The sequence below is a fragment of the Periophthalmus magnuspinnatus genome, chromosome 17, assembly GCF_009829125.3.
Source record: "Periophthalmus magnuspinnatus isolate fPerMag1 chromosome 17, fPerMag1.2.pri, whole genome shotgun sequence".
Lineage (NCBI taxonomy): Eukaryota > Metazoa > Chordata > Actinopteri > Gobiiformes > Gobiidae > Periophthalmus > Periophthalmus magnuspinnatus.
The window spans coordinates 4476634-4501055 of NC_047142.1; the positions used below are offsets into that span (position 1 = coordinate 4476634).

The following is a 24422-nucleotide window of genomic DNA, read 5'->3' on the forward strand; positions in this document are numbered from 1 at the left end:
TGGAAAACTATGACACTGAACATAGACAGTGAAGTAAACACCAGCTCTCCTGAAAGAGTTTGCAGCTTCAGGGAGTCTTTAGCTTCATATTTGTGAGGTGGAGGCTTCAGGATCATGACTTCTTCCTTCTGGGACTGTGCTGACATGATAATGGAGAAGAGAGGTTCATTCTGTCATCTTTTTGCGCTTTGGCTCACGCTCTGGTTCACGTTTCTCTTTCCAGGAGGCCTCCACTGTCCTCTGGCTCCACACCGTGAACCTTTGACCTTTCTCCACGCTATCGTTTGCAGGTGAGATGTTGAGGTGTTTTGTTTTGGCCTAGTTTGCCCCAAATTGGTCGATTATGGGGATGTGGTACACGCAGCTTCAGCCTCTGCTTTGAAACCACTGGATCCACTCTTTCACTCTGCCCTTTGTTTTATTACAGGTGATGGATTTGAAGCTCATCACTGTTTTCTCTATGAAAATGTGTTAGAAGAGAACAGCACTGTATGAAGTTAATCTATAAGGGACGACTTCAAAAACTGCCAGAATCCCTCACCTGTCTGTTAATCATTGATACCAGAACATTTAACACCAGATCACGTGACTGGGTAAGGCTAAGGACGAGCCGCCACCACCAGAACTGAGACGGGAAAGAGGCTTTTAGCTGTTTTGCTTCACAAAAATGGAATACACTACAAGAAAAAGCAAAACTGGACACGTTGGTGACACAATCGCAATTTAATAATGTGATAATAAACTTTTATACGCACACCTGCACTTGTTTTTGATGTTTTATATGGACGTATTTGTTTTTGATTGTTGTTTTTTTTCAGTTTGTATTGTATTTTAAACAGGACGCCCATGAAAAAGAAAGCCCAAGTGATGTCATTGGGTCCCCCTGTATAAATAAAGATAAATAAATAATCTGCCGTGCGCTTGGTGAAGAAACAATAGCTGTTGTTTTTTGTCTATGTTCCACTTTTACTAGTGGAGCAGAAGAACAAGCCTGAGCAGCCTGAATGTGTGCATCAAAAACACAAGCCATCACGCAAAAATATTTACTTATAATGTAATATAAAAATAGAAAGAAAATAAAAAGTTAACTTCACGTCAAATACACGTGTTAGAAATAAGAAATGCAGTTGGGAAAAGGCAGCAGCTTTGCACCCACCCTCCACATCATCACTTAAACGTCCTCCATCTTTTCCTCTTTGTACTTTTTACAGTATTGGCTTGTGTCCAGTGCATCGTGAGTACTCGTGTAAATCGTCTGCTCTTGTCTTTCACGCTCTTGTGCCGCTGCGTCATCACTGCTGTCTGACAGGTTATCCATGAAGTGCTCCAGTTTCCCAGAGAGCAGTCTGTTGTACGCCAGTAGTACTGTCCCCAAGCTGCGAGTACTTCTAGGAACACACGACAGGACTGGACTCTCCACCGCCCCCTAGTGGTGCATGAAAGAACCACATCACCAGAAGGTCACAATACAATGACAAGGATATGAATATAATATAAAGTTTAGTGGTGCATGTATTTAAAGCAAGTAAAATTCCTTCTTCTCTAATCTCACAACCTCAGGGAATTATAAGGGAATAAAAGAATTAATCCGTTTTATGTTTTGTGTGAGAGCAAGTGTCTAACAGGGAAACTACGCGCTATCGTCTTCTTGTCCTGAGGAAGGAAGCGTTGGGGTCACATAAGCTTACTGGAGAACATTTATGGGAAGCCAGGATACTTTGAATAAAACAGTGACTGGAAATACTGAGGCATAAAAGATAAATCACCTTTTTTTTGGTAGACTATTGATTGATATGGCTCATTTATTCAGATTACCTTCATTTTTTCACCTTCATGTGTCGTTACTGCTTTAAAATTGTCTTAAGCATCCTGTGTATTCCTTTGTTTTACCTGCCTATAGCTCTTTTTACGGCTTTACTTTCTCTCTATAATCATCATCGTAGCCAGCTGTGCACCTTTATGTAGTAACCATTTACATGTTTTGACCCACAAAGATGTCTGGCACCTGTACGCACACGGTTACCATAGAAACGGCTTACACTCAGATCCAGGTGTGCGAGGATGAGCAGGTAGTTGTTGACGTTGTGTTGGAGTTTTCGCAGCACAGAAGTAGCACATGCTGTCTGGTTGAGAGCGCTCGCAGACTTCACACCTTCAATTAGGAGCCTGAGTGAAGCCACTAGGTCCCCTCTCTTCTCCTGGAGCTGGGGGAGAATTCACATCGATACATGCAAAAAGAAACACGGCTTTAGAAATAGTGTTTAAATGTTGTTTTGAGTCTGGTGCATGTTAAGACATACTGATTTATTTCCCCAGGATGCTACGTGGAGTGCTGTGCAGGGAAGCTGAACTGCTCTGGGGAGAGTCGCGACGTCGTCACAGTCGAGCTACAAGTGGAAAGTTACACATTTACATTTCAGTTATGTTAAATACAAAACATCACAACATAGAAGTGCTCATCATGTACGTAAATGAGGAGGCTGCTTCACCTTAAAGGAGTTTAAGCTGTTAACTGTTTATTATTAGTCTGTACATCTCTAAAGCTCAAAATGCTCTGTTCCACCTTTTGATGTCATGAAGCTGTAGTTTTCAAGTTAACAGCTACTTTTGTCTTTGTTCAGTACAGTTTGGCATTTCCAGGTCTGAAATTATCCAAATGATTCTAGTGAAGGTGTGTGGAGTTTAAAAACACAGTGGAGCACTTCCTGTATCACCACATGACATCACAAGGTGGAGTGTTTTCTGTTTGAGAGAAGAGCTCTTCCTGAAAATGCAGGGTTTGTGTGTTTCATATGTGAGTTAAACAACAACTGTAACTAAAGATGGACAAGACTCAACAAGACATGACTTTTATCGCTCTCATGTGGTATGTGCTCTACACGGTTCAGACACACAAGTTGATTCTTAACAATGGTGTAAAGTTACTCCGTAAATAAAAGTAGTAAAGTACTATACTTAAGAGCAAATATTGGGTAGCTGTAGATTTTCAAGTGGATACTTTTACTTCACTACATTTGAGAGCAGGTAACTGTACTTTGTACATTTTTGAACAGGACTGAAAAGTAAAGTATTTTCCATTATTGTCTGAGACCTGCTGAAAAGTCTGAGGGTTTATATTTAGCACATTCACAGTTTGAAAAGATATCAATTCAATTGTTTCTCTTGAACAAAATTCAACGCAAATCTTTATTAAAATCACCACATAATGTCTTTTTTGCACTGTAGCACTTTGAGATTTGTTGTTCAAATGTAAAGTGCGTTATAAATAAAATGTATTATTATTATTATTACCACATTAAGCTTTATAATTACTCAAAATAATTGCAAAATAGGTTACTTTTTACTCTTTAAGTGCGTTTTTAAACTGGTATTTAATACTTTTAACTTTTTTCATGTGATATTACTTTTACTTGAGTAGGTATCTGTACTTTTTCTTATGTAACATTATTGAGTACTTCTTCCACCACTGCTTCTCAACAAATATTTTCACCATTATGATTTAACAGTAATAATTAAAACACATTTCACACAGTCCACTAAAGGCTCCTGAGCTGAAAGACGACTGAATGAAATGAAGGAATGAAATGAAGTCTCACCAAGTCACTCTCCATCTGGGAGACGATATTGAGCGCCTCCCTCACCGTCTTATTACAGACAAAGTCTATGTACAAGCTCTGAGCATCCCGTGGCCACGAGATTACCACACACAGCAGTAGTAAACCTGAGTTCACAAAGCTTGAATGAGTGACCCTTAAAACAAAGAAGAATGGTGCAGTTTCACATGGGAGTACTTACTGCCTACAGCCATACCCTGCTTGGGCGCTCCTGAAAAGTCCACATTTGTTCCATGAAGCACCAGATGCCCAGATCCACTGTGGCTGTGCGTGTGTCCTTTTTGTCTTCCCACCTTCTCATTCAGTAGTGGGAAGTGCGAGTGTTATCTAGCCCAAAAGCAGGACCGCTTCCAACTTCCCTCTGCAGTGGAGCATGACCAACTGTGGGGCTGTAAATGGCATTTGCTTACATTTAGGCTTTTTCACTCCAGTGGTTTTGTGTAATGTTGGGATGAAAGGTTAATGATTTATTATTGTGTAACCTTCAGATTTAGACAGATGACATCAAATCCAGTCAGTGCCTCTGTAGGATATTTACTTTTTCGTCAGGGTTTATGCTGACTAATAACTGGAGTAGTTTGGGTTCAGTGGTGTGAGGTAAAGAAACAGAGAGTCCATATGCAGCAAAGAGGAGTAGTTTAGGCAAATGAGTCTGTGTAGGATACCAAAGACATTCTGACATACTCTGATATCACACAGTGTCTGTTTTTCTGCACTGTTATGTCCCAAAAACGTGTTATAAGAGAAACTGCATTAAGTCAGTGACGCCTATAGATACCAGTAAACCTACTTTGCACATGTATGGCCAAACTTTGTGTATGTTTTCTTACTGTGTGATAATAGTGGCATTACCTGTGACTTATCTGACCCGTGGCCTTTGTGTAACGGGACATCTGAGGCTGCACATGTGCCCGGACACGTAGCAGCCCTTCATCCTTCACGGGGGGCGCATCTGGAAAACGCGCTGAGCGATTCATTCAAATGTTAAATGACGGTTTAAGATGTATAATATCTGTCAGAGAAACGCAAAGAAAAACAAGAGAATTGGCACTGATCCTTATTTAGGACACGTGTTTACTCCGTCACCCATCCTGCTGGACGCGCGGGGTCCCATCAGCCTCCCGCTCATCACCAGCTGTTTGTGCCGTTATCAAGACGCATGGCTCCTGATATTAAACCTGCAGGAGCGCGCGCACGAGGAGGACTGGAGACAGCGACACATCACACACATGTTTTATCTTTCTTTCCATCTCTTTTCTCCGCAGACAATTTCAAGTGGCGTTAATTGAGACGAACGCGCGCCTCCTCTGCGCACAAGATGCCCGACGCACACCGCGCTCCACCGACAACTGCGGGCCATGGCACCGGTGCTGGCCGCATTGCATCACGGACACGACACCCGGTACCCCGCTGACTCCCACCCACCTCAAGTGAAGCCGCCGTGCAGCCTGTAGCATCTTGACTGAAGTGGTTTTGCCGCACAGTCTCATTCAGTGTTTCGTTACGTGGGAGCGCAGAGCTGGTAATTACGCGCCCCTTTTTGACAACTTTGGAGCACTGCTGTATGGATTGTCTGGGAGCCACTGAGAATATCACCTGCTGAAGTGAAGCGCGAGTCCCCGGGATTAGTGACTGGCCGATTGCAGCGCCCATCAAGCGCGCGTTACAACCTGTGGCTTTTCTGACTCCATTCTAGGCGCAATGGAGGGACACAGCTGACGGTTCTGATCCCAACCCGAGGAGGAGAGAACAAGAGGAGAAAATACAGCCCTGAAGGGAACCGTGAGTATGCTGCGTCCTGACACCACGCATCACTGTCTCCTGTGTCAAATCTGCGCATGTTTATCCAACTTTGCGCACGTCCCGCTCAAGGGCAAAGCGTAATGAAGGACTGATTGAGTTGTTGTGTAATTGCAAATGTCGCGTTGCTGGTAGTAGTTGTTTCTGAGGTTGAAGGGGAGCAGTGAAGAGCAAAGGCACATCCACAATGCGCAGGACTAAAGGTCTTGTACAGTGCGTATCTTGGAGAGATGAAACAAGTGTTAAGCTGCCTACTGCTCTGGCCATGACTCACACATCCACACTCCATTACTTTTTTCACTTAGGGAGAGATGTGTCAAACTGTTCACTAAAATAGGATGGTCATGGAACTCCAGATATTTGTTGTTCTTCAATGCTGCTGTAACTAAACCCATGAAACACCTTTTAATTCCAAGAGTCATGCATGTTTTACTTAGGGGCTCGGAGGCACTGACATAAAAACAAACTGCTGAGAATCTTTTGGCTCTTTTCAGGTTCGATCCACCCTTCATCCATCCAGTTTGAGCTGACCCTGGTGACCACATAACCAGGCTTCTCTGCTCTGATTTCTTTTCATGGTAGCGCTGCAAACGCCTCCAATCTTTTATCTAATTTCCCCCCACATATTGTCAGACCCTCCTGTGCCACTTCTGCCCTCTGTTGTCCAAAGCGTGATGATCCTTTTCACAGGGGCTGCTGTCTGCTCTTTGCACCTAAGCCATTTTTTCTGTCCGCTGAGACTGAAGAGGTTTAAATTCTTTACTGCAAAATACTTTCCACCTTCAATCCTCTAGTTCAGGGGTGTCAAACTCAATTTCACGGAGGACCAATTTGCATAGATGTAGAAAAATATGACTGTGTATCTGCCTACCTACTGATAAACTGATATTTTAAGACAGTCATACATTTTAATTTACCTTGTCGCGGCCACATAAAATGACATGGCGGGCCAGATTTCGCCCCTGGGCTTTGAGTTTGACACATGTGCTCTAGTTCATCTTTATTTCCTCATGGGTTCCTTTGCGTCTTGACCCTCTGTTATTTTTCTACAACTTCCAAATTGGCCTACACAGGTGAAATTTCGTTTACGACCGTTTATCGCCTCACACTGCGGATCTTTCGGGCGTCATATGGTCATAACTGAAGAGTAACGTACCCGGTTTAGCTCGATTCATGTGGTCCGGTCGGTTTGTTGTCTTGCCAACACACAAGCAGCTGCCATCTTGTTCGGGAAACGGCGGCGGTGGGTCCATGCCTTTCGCCTTTTAACCTGCGCAGATTATTATTTCATATGTCACGCCACGGTTTGAAATTGTGAATCAGTTTCCCGGCGTTTAGTTTATATTCCGTGTTTGTGTTTTTGTACTTGTGTTGAGGCCATATTGGCAAACACTAGCACTGTCTGGCTCCTGAAAAATGCTCTTCTCAATAGCTGGAAGTGTGTTATCGCTCAGGTGTGAGTCTCACTTGGCACGGTGCAGGAGATTTCAGAAGCAGTGAGGAGCTTGTCGGAAAAGCCTGCAGACATGAGCTCAGGATTTTCATACATGTGTCATCTTTAGGGCGAGAAAGTCACAAATCTTTTTTTTTAACCTTCAGAACAACTCAAACTTTAGATGATTTTTTGTTTTGTTGTCAGTTTGCTCTTCCAACATTTAAGCTTCCACCTGGAAACGACATTGTCCAATCTGGATTTTTGTATTTTTTTTTTAAACAACTTGCATCTGAAGAGAAAAATGCATTTGTTTTCTTTAAAGGTCACCTCTTAAAGTTTTTAGTTTTGTACTTTTTGGTGGATTGTGTAGAAGTTTTGCTGATATTTGCTGAATTCTAAGCCTGATTTATTAAAGATTTAACTTAGAAAACCATGAGAAATTCCAAATTTTACTCCAATTATTAGTAAGATCTATAATTTCTTCTTGTCTCTTTTAATTTTGTGAATGTACGTGCTATATATGTCCAAAATGTGTGAATTTCTTGCTATTTTTTCGCATAAATATCTGAAAAAAACATGATCACGAATGTGTAATAGTTTTTTCTTTCTTTTGTTTGTTTGTAGAAAATAAAAGAACCTTCAAACGGATAATTCTACATGTCAGATTTTGCTATTCATCATCAGTGTGTCTTTTTTTTTAACTTTTCAAAATAAATGTACCTGCAGCACCACAGTGAAGTGCTGTTTATCACATAAACAGCCTAATGATCTATTATTCAGGAGATGCCCACAGAATGTACTCCACTAAAGCCAACGCCGTGATTATTTCTGTCATGTTTATACAGGGTGGAGCTGGAGGCATGTTTCAGAACATGATATAACACAATGTCCAGAGTTTGGTGCATGTTTGGGACTGTGTTAGCCTTATATAAAGTCATACATTTGGTTTATATATTTTAATAATGTCGGTTGCATTGTTGTGGTCTGTGTCTTTCATTATAGCCTTAGCAAGTTGGTTATAGTCTCAAGAATGTCACTCACCAGAAAATAGTAATATATAAAGCCCAGTGTTGACTTAGAGTTCATGCAGGGGACACGTTGGCAGAGAAGTTCAAATGTTTGTCCCACAGCATATGGAGAGAGAGTCAGAGCCAAAGCCAGAGAGGACTTTAGTGTCCCGTAGTGTTCTGTCAGTTTCCCCTCAGCATCAGAAATAAACTCTAAATGCCCCCAGTGAATGCGAAAGAGTGTGTCCTCAGTCTAATGTATCTGGGATATTACATTCTTGACCAAAGGGGAAAACAGACAGACATTAATGCATGAATCTTATATCAGCATCATGTGTTTTACCTGCTGGTGATGCACATACCTCTATAATATGGTGGCTGAGTAACTACAGCTTTTTTGCATGTTTTTCCCCGTGTCTGGGTGAAACTGGGTCCCCATCACCGCAAAACATGCACAGTAATGTCCTCCAGCTAAGATATTCCACACTCCTCATTAAGCCTGGGTCCCCCTGCTGCTGACAGGTTGTCTCAGCGGTCATGAAGGATGGGTCAAATGCTGAGGGCAAGTATACGCGGATAATAAAGTGTACCTTGCCTTAGCTCATACCTGTTTAACGGCGTCTAGTCTTAGTCTACAGGAATGACCTTCCCGTTGCGTTCTAATGTATTGTTTCATAGAGGTTTGATATTTTTCCCCAGTATATTGTTGTAAATATATTAGTATTGCAACAATAACCCACTCGAAACGAAGAAAATGAACAGACAGAGCTCTCCAAAAGCCTAATCAAACCAAGCAGCGTCAGGTCAGAGTGGATTCCTCTATAACCTTGTTTTCGTGGGTTTGCTATAGAGCGGATTGCTCCGGTCTGAAAATCCATATTTCGATTGGCTCTGGTGCGTACACTGGGTCAAGAGGGAGTCCTTGGGCACGTTTTGGGTTAATGGTGGCCTGCATTCTCATGCTATGCCATGGCTCTGAGTCTAGGCGCAGGGGTTTGCTACGAGAGCGACTGACGTCACCACAACATAACAAATGGTTTTGTACTAAATTAAATCTAAATTGTACCCGAATTATACTTTTAAATCATAAAGCAAATCTCAGAAATTCACAAAAAGACATTTAATAATTGCAACTTTGTCGTGGTGTGAGAAGTGGCTAAAGCTAAAGTCGATACAAAACTACTTCTGATTTATCATCTGCTTTTTCTGAATTTATTTCACTTCTCTGAGCCTCGATGCTGCATTTTAATGACTTTTCATATAATGCATTGGGTTTGGCTAATGTAGATGTGTTATAAGATTTTTGGTCTTAAAGTGCAGTTCACACATCAGAAACATGGATCTGTTACAAAATCTGAATACTGTATTACTAACTTAACCCTGTCGTGAGTTAGACTAGTGGTCAGTCCATTGGTGCTGCAGCGAAACAATCCTCTGCAGCCTATTTTCCCCATAGAGCACAATGTAAACTCAAACTACTGTGTGCGGCTGATAGGGCACCAACACCATTAAAAAAGGTCAGATTTTGTGCCAGTTTTTGCCTGTTTGTTATTAAAAATCTTTCATATATGTGATAAACAACATTTTAATCTATAGCGTTGTCTCTCTTCTCATGTCCACTCCCTCTTTGATAGGTCAGACCCTGCTCCTTGCACAAACTTGTACGGCAGAACTGAAATATAACTAAAGTGTTTCCACTGTGGTCAAAGTGAGGTACTACCTCCCCAAGAGGTCTAATACTATTCAGTTCTGGGTCTGCTTTAGCCATAGACTGTATATATAAATGGACATAGCTAACCTGTTACCCGCCGCTTTCCAAATTGTAAGTGATCATGGGCGCACTTCTGGCTCCATCGACTTCAATTCACTTTCTATTGAAAAAACATCACCCCTCTCACTGTAACTGCTGCTGTCAGGCTCAGTTTGGTCTTAAAATGTTCGTATTAACCCGCTCTACATGATCCTGGTGTGTTTAATCGTTTGTTGGTTTGTTTTGTCAGTAACTCAAGATGCCTTCTTGCCCAAGGTTGCTTCTGCTAGCTTTAGCAATAGGATTACCTGATAGCGTTGCTGATTGGCTCTTTGGTTGCTATGATACTCATCAGAATTCCCAATGTGGAACTCGGCTCCAAATTCGCCGCTATAACTGCTCTAGCCTCGACGAGCTTCATTTGACTGGAGCTGAACGCTGTGGGTGACATCACACTCACTTACTCCACTTCTTTACACAGTTTATGGCTTTAGCTTAGGGGCTACACAGCTGTTTCCTAATTAACCAAACCCAATGCATTATATTAAAATATAGCTGAAAATGTGGCGTAGCACAGAGAAGTGAAAACATCTTCTCTTTGCAAATAGCTGAGATCAGTCTTATGCTTAAAGAGAAAACTCAGGTTTTCGATTTCTTATAGTTCGGTTAAGTTATGTTTGGGTGGCAGAGGTTGCTCTTGTAGCTGACCTCTGTCCCTGGAGCTGGAGCATCCGGGCATAAGACAAACCACTTTACCATCCTTAAAAAGGAAGTTGCAAAGATTAAAGGTGCACTATGTAACGCATGTTTGGTGGGGTGTCCGTCACCTGCTTATCTCTATAATATTACCTTAAATGCTCCACAATATTGCATTAAACTTATCTGCCCTGCAATGTTTTTTGCTGTTGGATGTTTACGAGTGCCCTGTAAAACAACTAAAAGAACAACTATGGACAAAAACATGACTTCCTGCTGTTAGCGGGGTGGTCTTGCCTAAGATCTTACATGTGACTTTACCTGTTGGGGTCATTTGCTTGTCTCCTTGCAGATAAATAAGTTTAAAGCCATACTGTGAAACATTCCTGGCTATGCAGTACCATAACATCAAAGCACTTTAAAGTCACTCAAAGCGCTTTAAATCAAGAAACCACACACACATTCAAAGACCAGTGCACACAGACACACTGCATCGGACCGCTCTGCCAAAGATGTTTATGTCGAGAGCAGGATTCAAACCACCAACCTTCAGATCAGTGGAGTAGCTAAAGTATCACTGAGCCAGACGAGCAGCTGACAAACCCTTCACGTTTAAGACTATTACCATCAACTGTAAAATAGAAAGACAATGTCGAAATGCTGAAATGTTTCTGGCTCAGTTATTGTGGGATCAGTATAAACTAACTTAAAATCACAAGCAGCACATGCTCTGCTCAAAACCTCTCCCTCCCGAATTAGTCATCACTCTTCAGTCCAGAGATGACTCAAATCAGGAGCACAGGACAGCAAAGAGCTATCATTTTACCACCGAACGCAAAAAAAATCCCCTCATGTCTGAACCTATACAACCACGAGCCCACAAAAAAGCACACAATTCAAATCTACAACATCATCGAGTTGCCCTGAGAGTCTAACTGAGCACTGAGTGGGAGGGGGGTGGAGGGAGTACTTCTTTGCAGTCAGACCTAACCGGCATAACGGCACCGCATCAGCAGCACCGCACCAACCAGCCAGCTGCTTCTCTCCTCTGCTCCACCGAGACAAACGCAGAGGAGCACAGTCTTTACAGGGCTCCGCATCATGCACCGCGGCTAGTGTTGAAGGGAAGAAAAAAGACAAAAAAAACAAAAAAACATGTCCGAAATGCTACGTCACCCTGCAGTCTTCACGTGGTCCGGTCAGCTTTGAGGATATATAGTTGCAATGAAGGGCAAAAGTGAAGAGAGCAAACAGCTTCAGTATCAGCAAACTTTGGTGAGTTCAAGAAGTCTGGAATTTGCATATGAATTCTAATGTTACGCTCAATGCAGCAAATCTCCTTGACAGTATCCATACGTTTGTTTCAGTTGATCTACAGGTGTTGCATCACTCCTGTCTAAAATTGCAGTGGGTTTTGTCTCTCAGACGCGTTGCTTGTGCTCTAAAGGACTGTATATGCAAGCCCAAAGCTATCACTACATGTGTACTCTAATGAGCTGTTAATGTGCCTGCAAAATGTCATTACAGCCCTGTTCAGATTACATTTCACTCACGTCCCGCCAACGCTGTTTCATCCTTTGGACTTCCCCTCATCTTTTATCTCCTTCTCATTTCTGACTCCTATAAGGGCCCGACACGAGGCTCATTTGGATTATTAACTGCTCCATGCACCGGTCTTTATGTGTTTTATATATGCATTGTCCCCTGAGTATGAGCGCATCAAAATGTGAGCAAAAGGGTCTGTGACATTAATCTACAAGGCCAGGATAAAGTCGTAAAAAGGCTGGAAAAATACAGTCAGTAATGTTTTGTAAATTAAGTTTTTGAAATAGTAATTGCTTGAGTTTTATTAAATAATGGATTATGCATAGTTAGATTTCTGTTGTTCAAAAAGTCCTGTCTGAATACATAAACGTATAGACATATTTGTGTTTTTTAGCCACATAACTTCATGGCCAACCTCCTTGTCAATGCCAGTCTCGTCTCGTTAAGTGAGGTTGGGCCGGGTCAGTAGTTTTATTCCTGGTATTTCATGGGAATGGGAGACTGCACTGGAATACTGGGTGACACCGTGGGGCAGCACTGGCTCTATTACCTTACCTATAATAACAGCAGTGTGCAAGTGGGTGTTCAGTGGTCGTTGGAAGGGCAGGGGCAGGTTATCAGCCTCATTTCCATCAGTCTACCCCAGGGCAGCTGTGGCTACAATACTCCTACTAATGCACAGACTTGTAAAGCGACTGTAGAGCCAGTTGTAAATAGCTATTTCAGCCCAAAACATCATTATTATTATTAGGTTCTGTTCTTGTTTTTATGGTAGAAGTTGGAGGGTGTCCGGTTTGGCCACCACAGGATCTTTATTGTCGTGTTGTCCTCATCTAACCACGACCTTCAGCATGTACTGGGGCGGGTCAAGGTTCAAATATCTGGTGGGTTTTGTTTATAAGTGATGGAATGATGCACAGGACCGGTGCAGCGTCGGCAGTCTATGTTCCCTACCCTCACTTATGGTCACGAGCTTTGGGAAATGACTGAAAGGACAAGATGGTTGAAATGAGTTCCCTTAGAGACAGGGTGACGAGCTCAGTCACACATGAGGAGTTCGGAGTAGAGCCGCTGAGGTGTCGGGGGCTTGTCCCAGCAGGAGGAGGCCCCAGGGAAAACCCGTGACACGCTGGAGGGAACGGCTGACCTGGGAACGCCTTGGGATCGCCTTGGAGGGGCTGGAGGAAGTGTATGTGGGGAAAGGGAAGTCTGGGCGTGCCTTCGTGGACGCAGTGAGAAAATGGATGGATATTATTGTTTATAGCTGTTTATAGAGCAGAATGGCAAAAATCACATGAATTCTGTTGGATCTGGGATAGGACACACAGATTGGCCACACTCGTCTCATGAATGTGGCTGGTTGCAATAGACAAACATCTGCCCGATCTTCTGATATCAGCTTACGACCTTCAAATGCTTAGGCTTTTCTCCTGCGAGGTCATTTATAACAGCACTAGCAAACTTTCTGACCCTCAATTCACAAACATAAACTTTTTATTTCACCGAATATGACTCCAACTTGCAAAAATATGCCTTGATGCTTTTGCTTTTCAGTCTGTTCAGTCCCTCAAGACTCGTGTCATTATTTAAAAACAACCCAGAGGCAGACGAGCGAGAGACAAGCAAATAAACTGTAAACACCAAAGAATACAGATATTTCATTTTATATCTTAGTTCGACGCACAAGTTTTGCACCACCAGCTCTTTTGGCACTTGCCTTTTGGTCAGTCGAATTTCTATACTGTAAATGTCAAAGCTGAAGTTGCGTGCGAACCCCTTCCTCTCTCTCTCGCTTTCTCTCGCTCTGATCACTGACCGTACGTGTTCGCCAGCAAGACACGCAATCTTCTGTTCCCCTTTGACGTCGCGTGTGCCGGACCCTGGAGACTACGAGCGGCTCTCTTTGTGCTTGTTTGCTAGTCGATCGATGCCACGCTGCACCTCTAAGTGTAAAGATCAATAGCGATGTAAAATGGCAGCCGGCGTCCCCTTCGGATCGGAACGTGCCGTCGACCCCCTCCTCCAGCTTTGGGGCCTTTAGATCAATGCTGTTATCATTAACCGGCTTGATCCAACTCTATTACCCCTCCCAAAAATAGATGGCTTGACTGTGTCTTTCTGCACATGCTAGCAATATCGAAGCGCCCGCTGAGGAAAGTGACACCCTATTAATCATATAGATCGTCTACAAAGTCAACACTGCTCAATAAAGGCGTACAAGGCCAGTAATGCAGATTCAACGTTGCTCCTTCAGCTTATCGGCAATAGATGTGGCAAACTCTATCGAAAAACGTTAAATTTCAGTGTTGGTTAAAGTGGCTTGTTTTATATTCTGGAGTTTTCTCACTGGCTGTGATGAGAAATGACAGCAGAAGATGACACAGGCGAGATAGATGCAAAAAATAAAAAGAGATTTGTCTGATAAGTTTTCCAGAAGGACTCCGGCTCCGCATAGACAATTCATCTCCTCATCCAAAGCCATTGTACTGAAATGGCACTTCTCAAAATGCCATTCGTTTCGAGCGTTGGAGCGTTTTGCAAAGAGCGTTAAGCTAGGAAGGTTAAACGCGTTGTTGTCTTCGACTCTTGGATTTTGATTGTACGTATTTATTTTAAGATGCCACTGTTCTACTCAGCGCTTCTGTTGGATGATGGTTTTGGGAAAATGAAGGAATGTTTTTGTCAGGAATGATCTGTAATCCTACATCGCCTGAACCCACAGCTATGAGGAAAGCATGTTCAAATCAAATACGGCTTCTACGGATAACACCTATAGCACTGATTTACCCCTATTTACAAAAACATCGTGCGTCATGGCCAAGTCGATGTTGCAATTTAATGTTTTGACTTTCTCTGATTTGAATCCTCCACAACCTGCAGTCGATCATATCTTGAATCAGTGCTAGTGCGGCCTCTGCAGCTCAGTGAGTGAATCGTGGAGGTTCTGGGCTTTCACGTGAGGCCCGTCCATACGCTGACAATGATAACTTTTATTTGTCCTTCTGGGTTTTTGGCAAATTCACTCACGTATCAGGTATAAGGTTTTTAAAATGCAGCTATACGTTTGTACGATGTCATTTGTTGTTGTGTAATTATCAGCGTTACATTTGACAAGTTAGAGCAGATATTTAAGCACTAGCGCCGCAGATAACGTGGCACGAACCAGTTTGATGGTAAAGGTTCATTTGTGATCGTATTACTAGCACTTCTGCATAGGCATCTGGGTTAAAATAAATGGCTGGACGTTTGCTGTGAAAAAATGATAACAGTACAAAAGAATAATAAAACATTCATCCCGGGCTGTAACTAATCCACTGAAATTAAGATGGAGCAAATATATTTCCCATCAATGAAGACAGTAATGAACAAGTCCTGACGCATTTCTTTAATTAACTTCCCGAAAAGGAGAAATGCCCTTTATTACGCCTTTATTTTATTATTTATTATGCCTTTCAGCGTTTTGGAAATATAACACGGACACTTTGCAATATGATTTCACATTTTACAACTTAATATAATGTTTTTGTCTGGAAAATAATTAAACATATCTCGCTGGTTTAGATAAGAAAGGTTAAGGTTTGGGTCTTTGTATATGTACCTGCTTCCATGAAATTAAAAAAGTACAAAACATTATAATAATCTGATAATACAGAAAAAGTTCATGTTTGGCATATTATGAGTTTTATGTATTGGAAATGTACTTGGTCCTTTTGAGATTGAGATTCTTGAGTTTAAGGGTCTTGGTGGATAAGAAAGAGAAAGCAGTTGTAAGATTATGAGCATTAGCTGATGTTAGGTGCAATGCATGCTGGGACAACGTCTGTGTCTCTGTCCCCTGTTGAACGGAGACGCAGAGAGAAAGCAGAGACAGACAGACTGTCTCAAAGTCCTTAAGCTTTTCCTCAGCGGTGAGGAAGGTCAGAGAGGGTCATGAGGTTCAGCGCTGCTCTGTGTGTGTGTGTCTGTGGGTGTGCGTGTGTGTGGGTGTGTGGGGGTGTGTGTGTCTGTGTGTGTATCAGCTGCACAAATATACTTTTTAGCCTTTGTGGATCTTTATATCACGTTTATATCAAGTATAGATGCAGCAATGAGGTCAAAACTGTGGAAAATCAGATGCTAATCAATACAAAAACTAGTATCGAAACTAGTCATTTGAGCAGGTATCGATATTAAAAAAGTCACATTCACAGGACAGAACCTTTCCTGATTAGCTTTAGACTGATCTTGAGCTGTATCAGAACAAATATAAGACACATAGACTAGTATACGCCTTTACCACTATGTAAAGTACTTAGAAAATTGAGGGATTACACAGATATAACACCACATGGTAATAGAAAAGACAGTACTCTGATTTAATGCTGAAAATCACATTCTGTTGTCTAAATAAAGAGTGTTTTTTATCGTTGAATCAGTATTGACTATTGAGTATATTCATTAGTATCAAAGTTGTGTTTAAAATTTTAGTATCTCCATATTCTGCTATTGCCATTTTAAAAATATTAGTATTATGAACTATACAGAGACATGTATACTCCTTTTTCTGTACATTTTGTTATAGCAGCACACTGAAATGTTGAGTAAGCGAGGCAACCGTGGTGTTTTCTTCAATTTCAGTGCAACCAGTATGAAAATAAATAAATAAATACTACACAAAAAAGTCTGGAACTAGACCATAGTTTGCATCAGACGGTCCAACGACAGCCGCTAATTTGGAGCATGTAAAATATTGTTAAACGTGTCTCAAGCGTCTTGGTTAGTCGGGCTAATAAACAGGAAGTAAGTTGCATTTCTAATATTGACCTTATTCCGCCTCGCTAAACCAGAATTTGAGAAGTTTTACCGCTAAAACTGATATAAAGTAGGTTAATTTGCATAAAAATGTTCTATGTTGATATACACCAACAAGTCATCCCTGTACTGCATTCTCTGGAGGCTTTAAATCGGCTCCGTAGTCCGTATAGAAGTTATTTCCTGTCAAGATCGGCAGCTCCATGCAAAATAATACAACCTGAATGATGACAGCAGCGCCCAGGGCAACTTCCAGAACAAGATGAAGACTCTCCCTTCCCACAGATCACACAAACACACCTAAAGTCTGAGGTTGAAACGGTGAGATCTGGATATTTCCGTTGATTTACTTAATGAGAACAGGCTACAGATTATCAACAGCTAAATAATTTCATTGTAGATGTAAGTGTTTGGAGAGTGGCCTATACAAAATACAAGCTGATGTTGGCGTTTCTTTTCATGCCCAATGCCACAGAAGGACTTTTATGCCCTCTGTGTTTGCCCCTGCACACTGTCTTAGTAAGCATGGGACCAGAGCTACTCCCAAAAGAATATCCACTGCACACACAACTCACAACTCAAACTATCAACACAACTACTAAATACTGCAGTCCAGGTCCTGTGTGAGACATTTACCCTCTGTGAAGTTGTTACCAAAAGTCTTTTAAATGTCTTTAGATCATTTAAGGCAGGAATGGCCAAACTTTTTTCACCGAGGGCCACATTTAACACAGGTTTGGCAGAGACGTCGTACCTTTAATACGACTTGGAAGATTATTTTAGGTCTGTGTCACTGATGTTTTTTCAGGTTAGAGAGGTAGATTTCAATTTAATTTGTAGTAAAAGATGCTTCCTGATCAATTGGGCCAGTTTAGGAGGAGGCGAGGGCCCTGTGCCGTAGTTTGGGCAGCCCTGATTTAAGGCTAGATACTTTCATGTCTCTGGTTGAGGGCTCTGTGATTTGGGGATAAAAAAAAAAGCTCAGGATTCAGTGCTTTTCGGTTTAGTTTGGCTCTGCTCAAACACAGACACTATTGATCAGCTTCTGTTACTCTCTAAGTGACAGGTGGATTAAACCAATCACAGTGAAGTGTGACCTTTCAGAAGAAGCAGACCGCCCCTTAATGGAGAATGAAAAGATACTAACTTAAAGGCGCTGTACCTGTTTTGTTTTTGTTTTTTATTATCAGTACCATTGTGCCTCTCTATAACACAGTTCACCTTTCATGATCTCTCTGTTTCGTGGATTTTTTTTGCATATTTTATTTAACAGTGTATGAGCGTGCATTGTGTTCTGCGTCCTGATTGGCTAAACGATTGTAGACCATTGTCCATCAGTCTCCTCCGTGCCGTGTCTCCTGTACAGTACATAAATTTACATAAACGTTGGATCACAGTGTGACTCTGAAGTGCTGTACGTTTGCAATTTGTTTTCTCCCCGACAAAACCCACAATGTCGATGAAACGTTCTGCACCGACAAAGACGCCTACGAAGGTTTGAACTTTGAGAGAGTTTAAACGAGAGAGAAATGTGAGAAAATGTTAATGCCTGTGTGAGAAAAGTGTATAAAGTGTGTGGTTACAATTATCGAATAATTGTAAAAAATAAAGCTGGTTACTTCGCGGATTTTGAGTATTGCGGGTTATTTTTAGAACGTAACTCCCGCGATAAACGAGGGACCACTGTATTGAGTACTGAGTCTACTCCTTATCGTATCGAAATCGAGTTTGAACAACACTATTATGACGATTTAAAAACATGAAAGAAACTGTTTCGTCGTCCAAAGTTATTCCTCCCTTAGCCTGTGTATTCTTATTCACCACGATGAGTTTGTAAGTGCTTTTTTATAAGAGTTTTGCCACCACAAAAAACGTTGCAGACACATTTTGACCTCAAGAGCTGCGTTTACACTATATCTGTACTGGGATAAGACAAGTTTTGTTCAAATACATGGGGGAAAAAGTCAGGTAAATGGCCTTTAAATTGTGGTTAAACTGACATTGTGATCCAAACGTAAAATTTTGTCCGCATATCGTCCACGTACTCTGGCTGGTTCCATGCTCTGGCTAAAGCGTCCGCTGCCGTTCTCATCCTCACCTTTTGGTTTTGGACTTTACTGCACTCAGAGGCTAAACGACCCAGAGCTGGAGCAGATGTTCCTCTCCACATGCTCCTGTCATTTGCGGCTGCAGGAGGGGCACCATTTGGCTGCGGCACGGATCAAAGTCATGACCAACCTGGAAGACCCCAGCCCACCTTTTTTACCCATAATCCCACCTGCAACAAGAAACAGGCCACTGCAGCACAAACCCATCATACGAAGAACATGGGAGCTGTCACACGAACCCTGCAGTTTCCCCCCCCTATTTTATTCTATATGTCTGTGGACTATTAATATTTAAAGCCACAGTGGAGCTGCATTTCTATGTAAAAATATGCACACAGCGATGCAGGATAAGGCAGGACTGTCACTTTTCCAGCACAAGGGCTCAAGTGTGGACCACCTTAAGCCAATTAAAATGCAGATACCGGCTGTGGCATTTTAGCAGATGGGTAAAAACACACCTTATTACTGAATACATGCCTCAAACTGCACTAACAATGCACTCGTACAGCTACATGTAACATAGCATCAGTAGCATGTGCAGTCTTTTACTCACTAATGGATACAGATTGGCTCCTAATGAGACTGACCAAGCAGTCGACCTGCCAATGCACGATCTGCTTGTTCTTTTCTCTTTTGTTTTCTGGTGTAAAGACTCGCAGGCCAGTTGGGATGGTAAATAAGATCGTGCTGTTTGCAGTTCACTTCCAACGCTTCACAAGGATTTCAGAGGCATTACAGACTCACAAAGGCAGCGATTGCAGTTAGAGATTAATAGATTTGTTCTCTGAAATGGTGAAAGTGGAGGATATTAGCATAGTTTATTTGTGTCATGTGCAGGTGCTCAGTAAATGAATGAACGCACTTTTAGTTTTTTGGTTTACTAGGACTGGAACATCAAATTCTCGATTGATTTTGATACTAAGAAATGGACCCAATACTTGATACCGATAACTAAACTGTTACTTCATATACAAAATAACAGTATTTTTTAGCTTAGCATGAAGTCTTATGTTCATTCTGATAAAAATCCCTCTAAAAATGTTCAGAAAAGCTCAAATTTTGTCCTATGAATGTGACTTTTTAATATCAATACCCGCTCAAATGAGTATCTAGCTTCGATATTAGTTTTAGTGTCTATAAATATCTGTTTGTCGATACTTTTGACAACTCTAATGTGCTATGTTGTGTTACAGCACTGAGTGTATGATTGGAGGAGTATAAAGTACAATGTAGGAGGTAAAACTGATGTGTAAGTGACAGCACAGAAAATGGCGACAGTGTTATAAGCTGTTGTGCTGTGAGAGTTTTCCTATAACTAAAAAGTGTTTGGATCATTGACTTGATGGACCAAGCGCAGATTATTGTTTAAGACACGCTGCAGTCTAAGTGTTTCTATCTGCAGTGAAAACACATAAAAGATACAGAGGGAAAATACAAGAAAGCATAATAGGTGTGAGTGTGGAGGTAGTAATGGATGTGTACAAAACAGCTCTAAGTGAATATGACGTTCTCTTTTCAATTAAAAATGCATGAAAATACCAGACTTCGAAGTTTGAACTCTGATTTCACCTCTGGGCTACAGTAGAGTATGTTGTGTGTCCCCAGAAAGATTAGTTTTATAGATTTTTGAATGTGGAAATGTTGCGTTTCTGTGCAGTTTTTCACTCAGTGGTTTCTTATTAGGGCGTCCTGTTCCTCCGAGTCAGCGTTCTGCCCCTTCTGTCCCACACAGGGCTGGTTCTGAAACATGTCACTCCCCACAGTCCTCCATACACACACACACGCGCACATATATATACACACACACACATATGCTCACTAGAGGCCACTGCAGCAGTGACAGCAATCACATCTCACCTGGTTCTAAAAATAGCCTGTGCCGTGTGTAGTGTAATCTCATATAGAGGGGAGGAGGGTGAAGTATAGAAACTGTTATACGTCCCGGCACAGAACACACTGAGAAATGACTACAGGATGATTTAAATGTTAAAACACCTCTGATCCAAATCAACCTGAAGTGGAAAATTACCTAATATTTGTTTGTCTTTTATAAGAAAAGTGCAGCAGGTTTGTCTCCAGGTGGGCGTCCGGTTTAGTTCAGTAGTTGTAGAAATTTGAGTCATTGGAGAGTCTCAGCAAAGACAGTAATAGTAGTGCTAAAAATAAGTAGTAGTAAGTAGTGTACGTTCTTCTTTACAGTATATGAATGTTAAGTAGATGCAGCCTAAATCCTCTGGTGGCCGGGGTAATGTGTTTTTGATTAGATCTCATCCCTCAATAGACCACAAGTGCTCCGCATGCACAACTATGATTCATGAACCTTTCACATTTTCTAAATGAAAACGTCATGTTTTGACTTTGTGAGGCCGCAGACATCAGCAGTCCTCTTGTATTATCTTTAGACTGAAAATGAGTTCTTAAGAAACATTAGGCGTCATGACAGGTGATATGTCAGGCCGTGAAGGATTGAACATCAGACAGAATCAAAAGCAAATCCCCGGAGAACACTGCAATCTTCGCTCTGCTAATTGTTGATTACATTACACATGCTTGAATGACAACATTCTTAAAATAAGAGTCTATAAATATATTCATAAACATTTGAAATTGCCAGAGCAAAGACTGAGATGCTTGACTCAATGTAATCTGTCTGTGTGAACACAACTCGACAGCAAACACATCACCCTACCTCTAGTCTCTGGTCCCTTTTCTGACAAGATGCCACTCTCACAGCCGGATCCTTCAGACTGCCTGACATCCAGGCCCTCCCCCAGCCCCGCACAGCTCTGCAAATATGACTCTCACATACTCAGCTATTAGAATGATTGAATATTGTTTTTTTTATAGCTTGAAGCTTTGAATTTCCTTTGACATTTTACGTTCAGTCACAACTAACACTCCACAAACCAGAATACTTAGGGCAGGACTTAACCAGAGCTAACCCAGGATTACAGCACTTTCAAAAAACAAATTCAGGATCAAACCTGGACTAAAATACAAGGACTCTTAATGATTCTGATAATGACACTGCTGTATACACATATACTTCACTAATATTCCTGCGCTGTAATGACATGTTTGTGTGTGTATATGAAAGTTACTGTACTCAGATTCAAAGTTGCTGAGTTCATCTTTGACAAACACTGGCACATACAAGTCTTAATGCAAACATAAACAGCTCGATGACTCAAATGAATCACTTCCTGTCCTAATTTAATTTAGTCCCTTATAGCGCTCCACACATCCACATAAGCCCCTCCTCTCTCATCTCATCAGTACCTGCTGAGAAGGTGCTTAAGCAATCACCACCCCAATATACAGTACGCCGAGGCTTAAGTGTCCACCTCATCCATCTTGTGTCCGCACAGAGGACAGCTTAATCTGTCCACACAAAAACCCCTCATGAATATGCATTACAAAAGACACTTCAGTTTGAGGAAGTTGTAATTAGTTTCTCAGGTATATTTGTCCTTGAATGATCTTTTGAATGTTTAAATCAGCGGTGCAGGGAGTAAGTTGTAGAGAAGTAGTGATTACAAGGTTTTTATCTCATTTGGTGTGAAGTCTGATTGAGTTAGGGAAGTCTGGGAAGTTGTATTGGTGAGTTTAAACACTGGAGACCCCATATTAAGTTGTTTAAATAGACTGCCTGGCCAAAAAAAAGTCGCCACCTGCATTTAACTAAGCAAATATGTTGGTATTGCTGCAGTTGGTCCGGTCTAGGTTCAGCAGAATGAGGTCAGCTGACACCTGAATATACTGAATGACCAGGTTATTCCATCGATGGATTTTTTTTTTGGCATATTCCAAGACGGCAATGCCAGGATTCATCAGGCTCAAATTGTGACAGAGTGGTTCAGGAGCATGAGACGTCATTTTCACACATGGATTGTCCACCACAGAGTCCAGACCTTAACCCCATTGAGAATCTCTGGGATGTGCTGGAGAAGCTTTGAGCAGCGTCAGACTCGACCATCATCAATGCAACATCTTGGTGAAGAATTAATGCAACACTGGATGGAAATAAATCTTGTGACATTGCAGAAGCGAAATCGAAACAATGCTGTAGCAAAAGGCGGTCCAACAAAAGTGTGTGACCTTTTTTTTGGGTGGCGACTTTTTACTTGGCCAGGCAGTGTACTTTTTACATATAGTGTCGTCAACATAGTAAAATTTTACACTCAATTGTGATTTCAGAATAAAATCGATACTGATTCCAGCACCACAATGCTAATTAAGGCAATATAATGTAATTTTCTGCATTAAATATTAGTACTTTCTTATATATTACCACGTGGTTTTATATCTGTGTAATCCCTCAGTCGACTAGATAAGTTCCATAGTGGTCCATGGGCGTAAACTAGTCTATGTGTCGTATATTTGTGCTGATATAGCTCAAGATCATTCAGGTAAGGTTCATTTCTGTGTTGTAACTTTAAAAAAAAGATCAATACTTGTTCAAAAGAGTATCTAGTTTCGATTCTAGTTTAAGTATAAATTAGTATTGGATTTCTGATACTTTTGACAACCCTAATATAAAGGAAAACATGAGTTAAATTGTCTTGAGATTAAAATATTTATCTGGATTTGAGTGGTCTGTTTAGAATTATTAGATTGCCATTTTTCAAGACTATAAATCACACTTTTTCTTCTTTTCATAGTTTGTCCGGGGGTGCGACTTATACTCAGACGCGACTTATATGTGGAATATAAGTCGCATCTGTGTATATAATTTCACATCTTCGTTACGGTCACACTGACAACCTGACAACTGCATTTTTTTCCTTCATTATTATGCATGTTTTGACTTATACTCCAGAAAATACGGTGGTTGAACTAGATTTTTGAATTCTTTTAATGATTTCGTGAGCATGTTCGCTTCTTGTGTATTCTGCAAAATGAGTTTCACACAGACAAAAGTGAGTAACAAAGCCAAGACTCTACAGAAAGTCCTGAGTTTGGTGTGTTTCCAGTTGGTCTGTATGAATATGTGAATGTGTGTGTGTGTGTATGTGTGTATGAAGGAAGTCTTTTTCACAACATGGCCGCAGGAACTCACAGCTGTGGTCCTGACTCCGAAGAAGAATGTATTTTGCGTGGTGACACACACTGTTATTAAGCTGTCTTTAACCTTAGCCATACACGTTTAATAGTACTGCGCATAAAGAGCTCGTAGGTTTGACGGTAAATGTAGAGAGTGAGAATATGTCGTCTGCAAATGTTGAACTACCGAGTAAATCTAAACCAGTCCAAATATTCAAAACGCTGTGGATGCAAATCGTTCTCCATCTGCCGTATCGCTTCCAGATAACAACAGAGCATTCAGAACACTTAACAAGTTTGCAGACTACACGAGATTTGCAGTGTCATGTCTTGCATTTCACATACAGCCTTGGGACCCTTACAAAGAGACCTGCCTTATGAAGTGCACTTAAACTAAACTACTTGACCAAAAATATGACTTTTTTTTTAACATCAGTACTGTGCACCTCATTAATCTGCCATTTTCAGAACCCCAAACCACTCATTCTTAAGATACTTGCTTGTAAGTCTCTTTAAGCTTGTTTTCTGTCATGTTTGTGTCTTAAAACTTGATTGATGTGACTGACAGATCTCTTTTTTCACTAGACAGACTGTCTTTATTAAAATCCATATATAGTTTGAAGCGAGAGTTAC

The 24422-nt window shown here is 41.3% G+C and overlaps 2 protein-coding genes across 2 annotated transcripts in view; one reads left to right on the forward strand and one right to left on the reverse strand.

The window, feature by feature from the left end:
- Positions 1 to 1171: 1171 nt before the first annotated feature.
- Positions 1172 to 3993, reverse strand: thpo (thrombopoietin). The gene is made up of 5 exons (XM_033982790.2): positions 3796 to 3993; positions 3597 to 3721; positions 2301 to 2387; positions 2040 to 2204; positions 1172 to 1426 (listed from the first exon to the last, which is right to left on the reverse strand). The coding sequence occupies exons 1-5, from the start codon at positions 3806 to 3808 to the stop codon at positions 1172 to 1174; spliced, it is 645 nt and encodes a 214-aa protein (XP_033838681.1). The 5' UTR covers positions 3809 to 3993.
- A 7519-nt stretch (positions 3994 to 11512) lies between these two features.
- clcn2a (chloride channel, voltage-sensitive 2a) overlaps positions 11513 to 24422 on the forward strand; it is a 58520-nt gene continuing 45610 nt past the window's right edge. The window contains exon 1 of the mRNA XM_055228565.1: positions 11513 to 11577. Within this exon, the coding sequence (XP_055084540.1) occupies positions 11527 to 11577 (51 nt within the window). The 5' untranslated portion in view covers positions 11513 to 11526. The remainder of the gene's footprint in view (positions 11578 to 24422) is intronic.

What these genes read in the sequence shown, in the direction of transcription:
- thpo (XM_033982790.2), bottom strand. An exon ending in CATCCTGGGGAAATAAATCA is followed by an intron (nt 2,205 to 2,300) that starts GTATGTCTTAAC and finishes ATTCTCCCCCAG; the next exon opens with CTCCAGGAGAAGAGAGGGGA. An exon ending in TCGCACACCTGGATCTGAGT is followed by an intron (nt 1,427 to 2,039) that starts GTAAGCCGTTTC and finishes ATGCACCACTAG; the next exon opens with GGGGCGGTGGAGAGTCCAGT.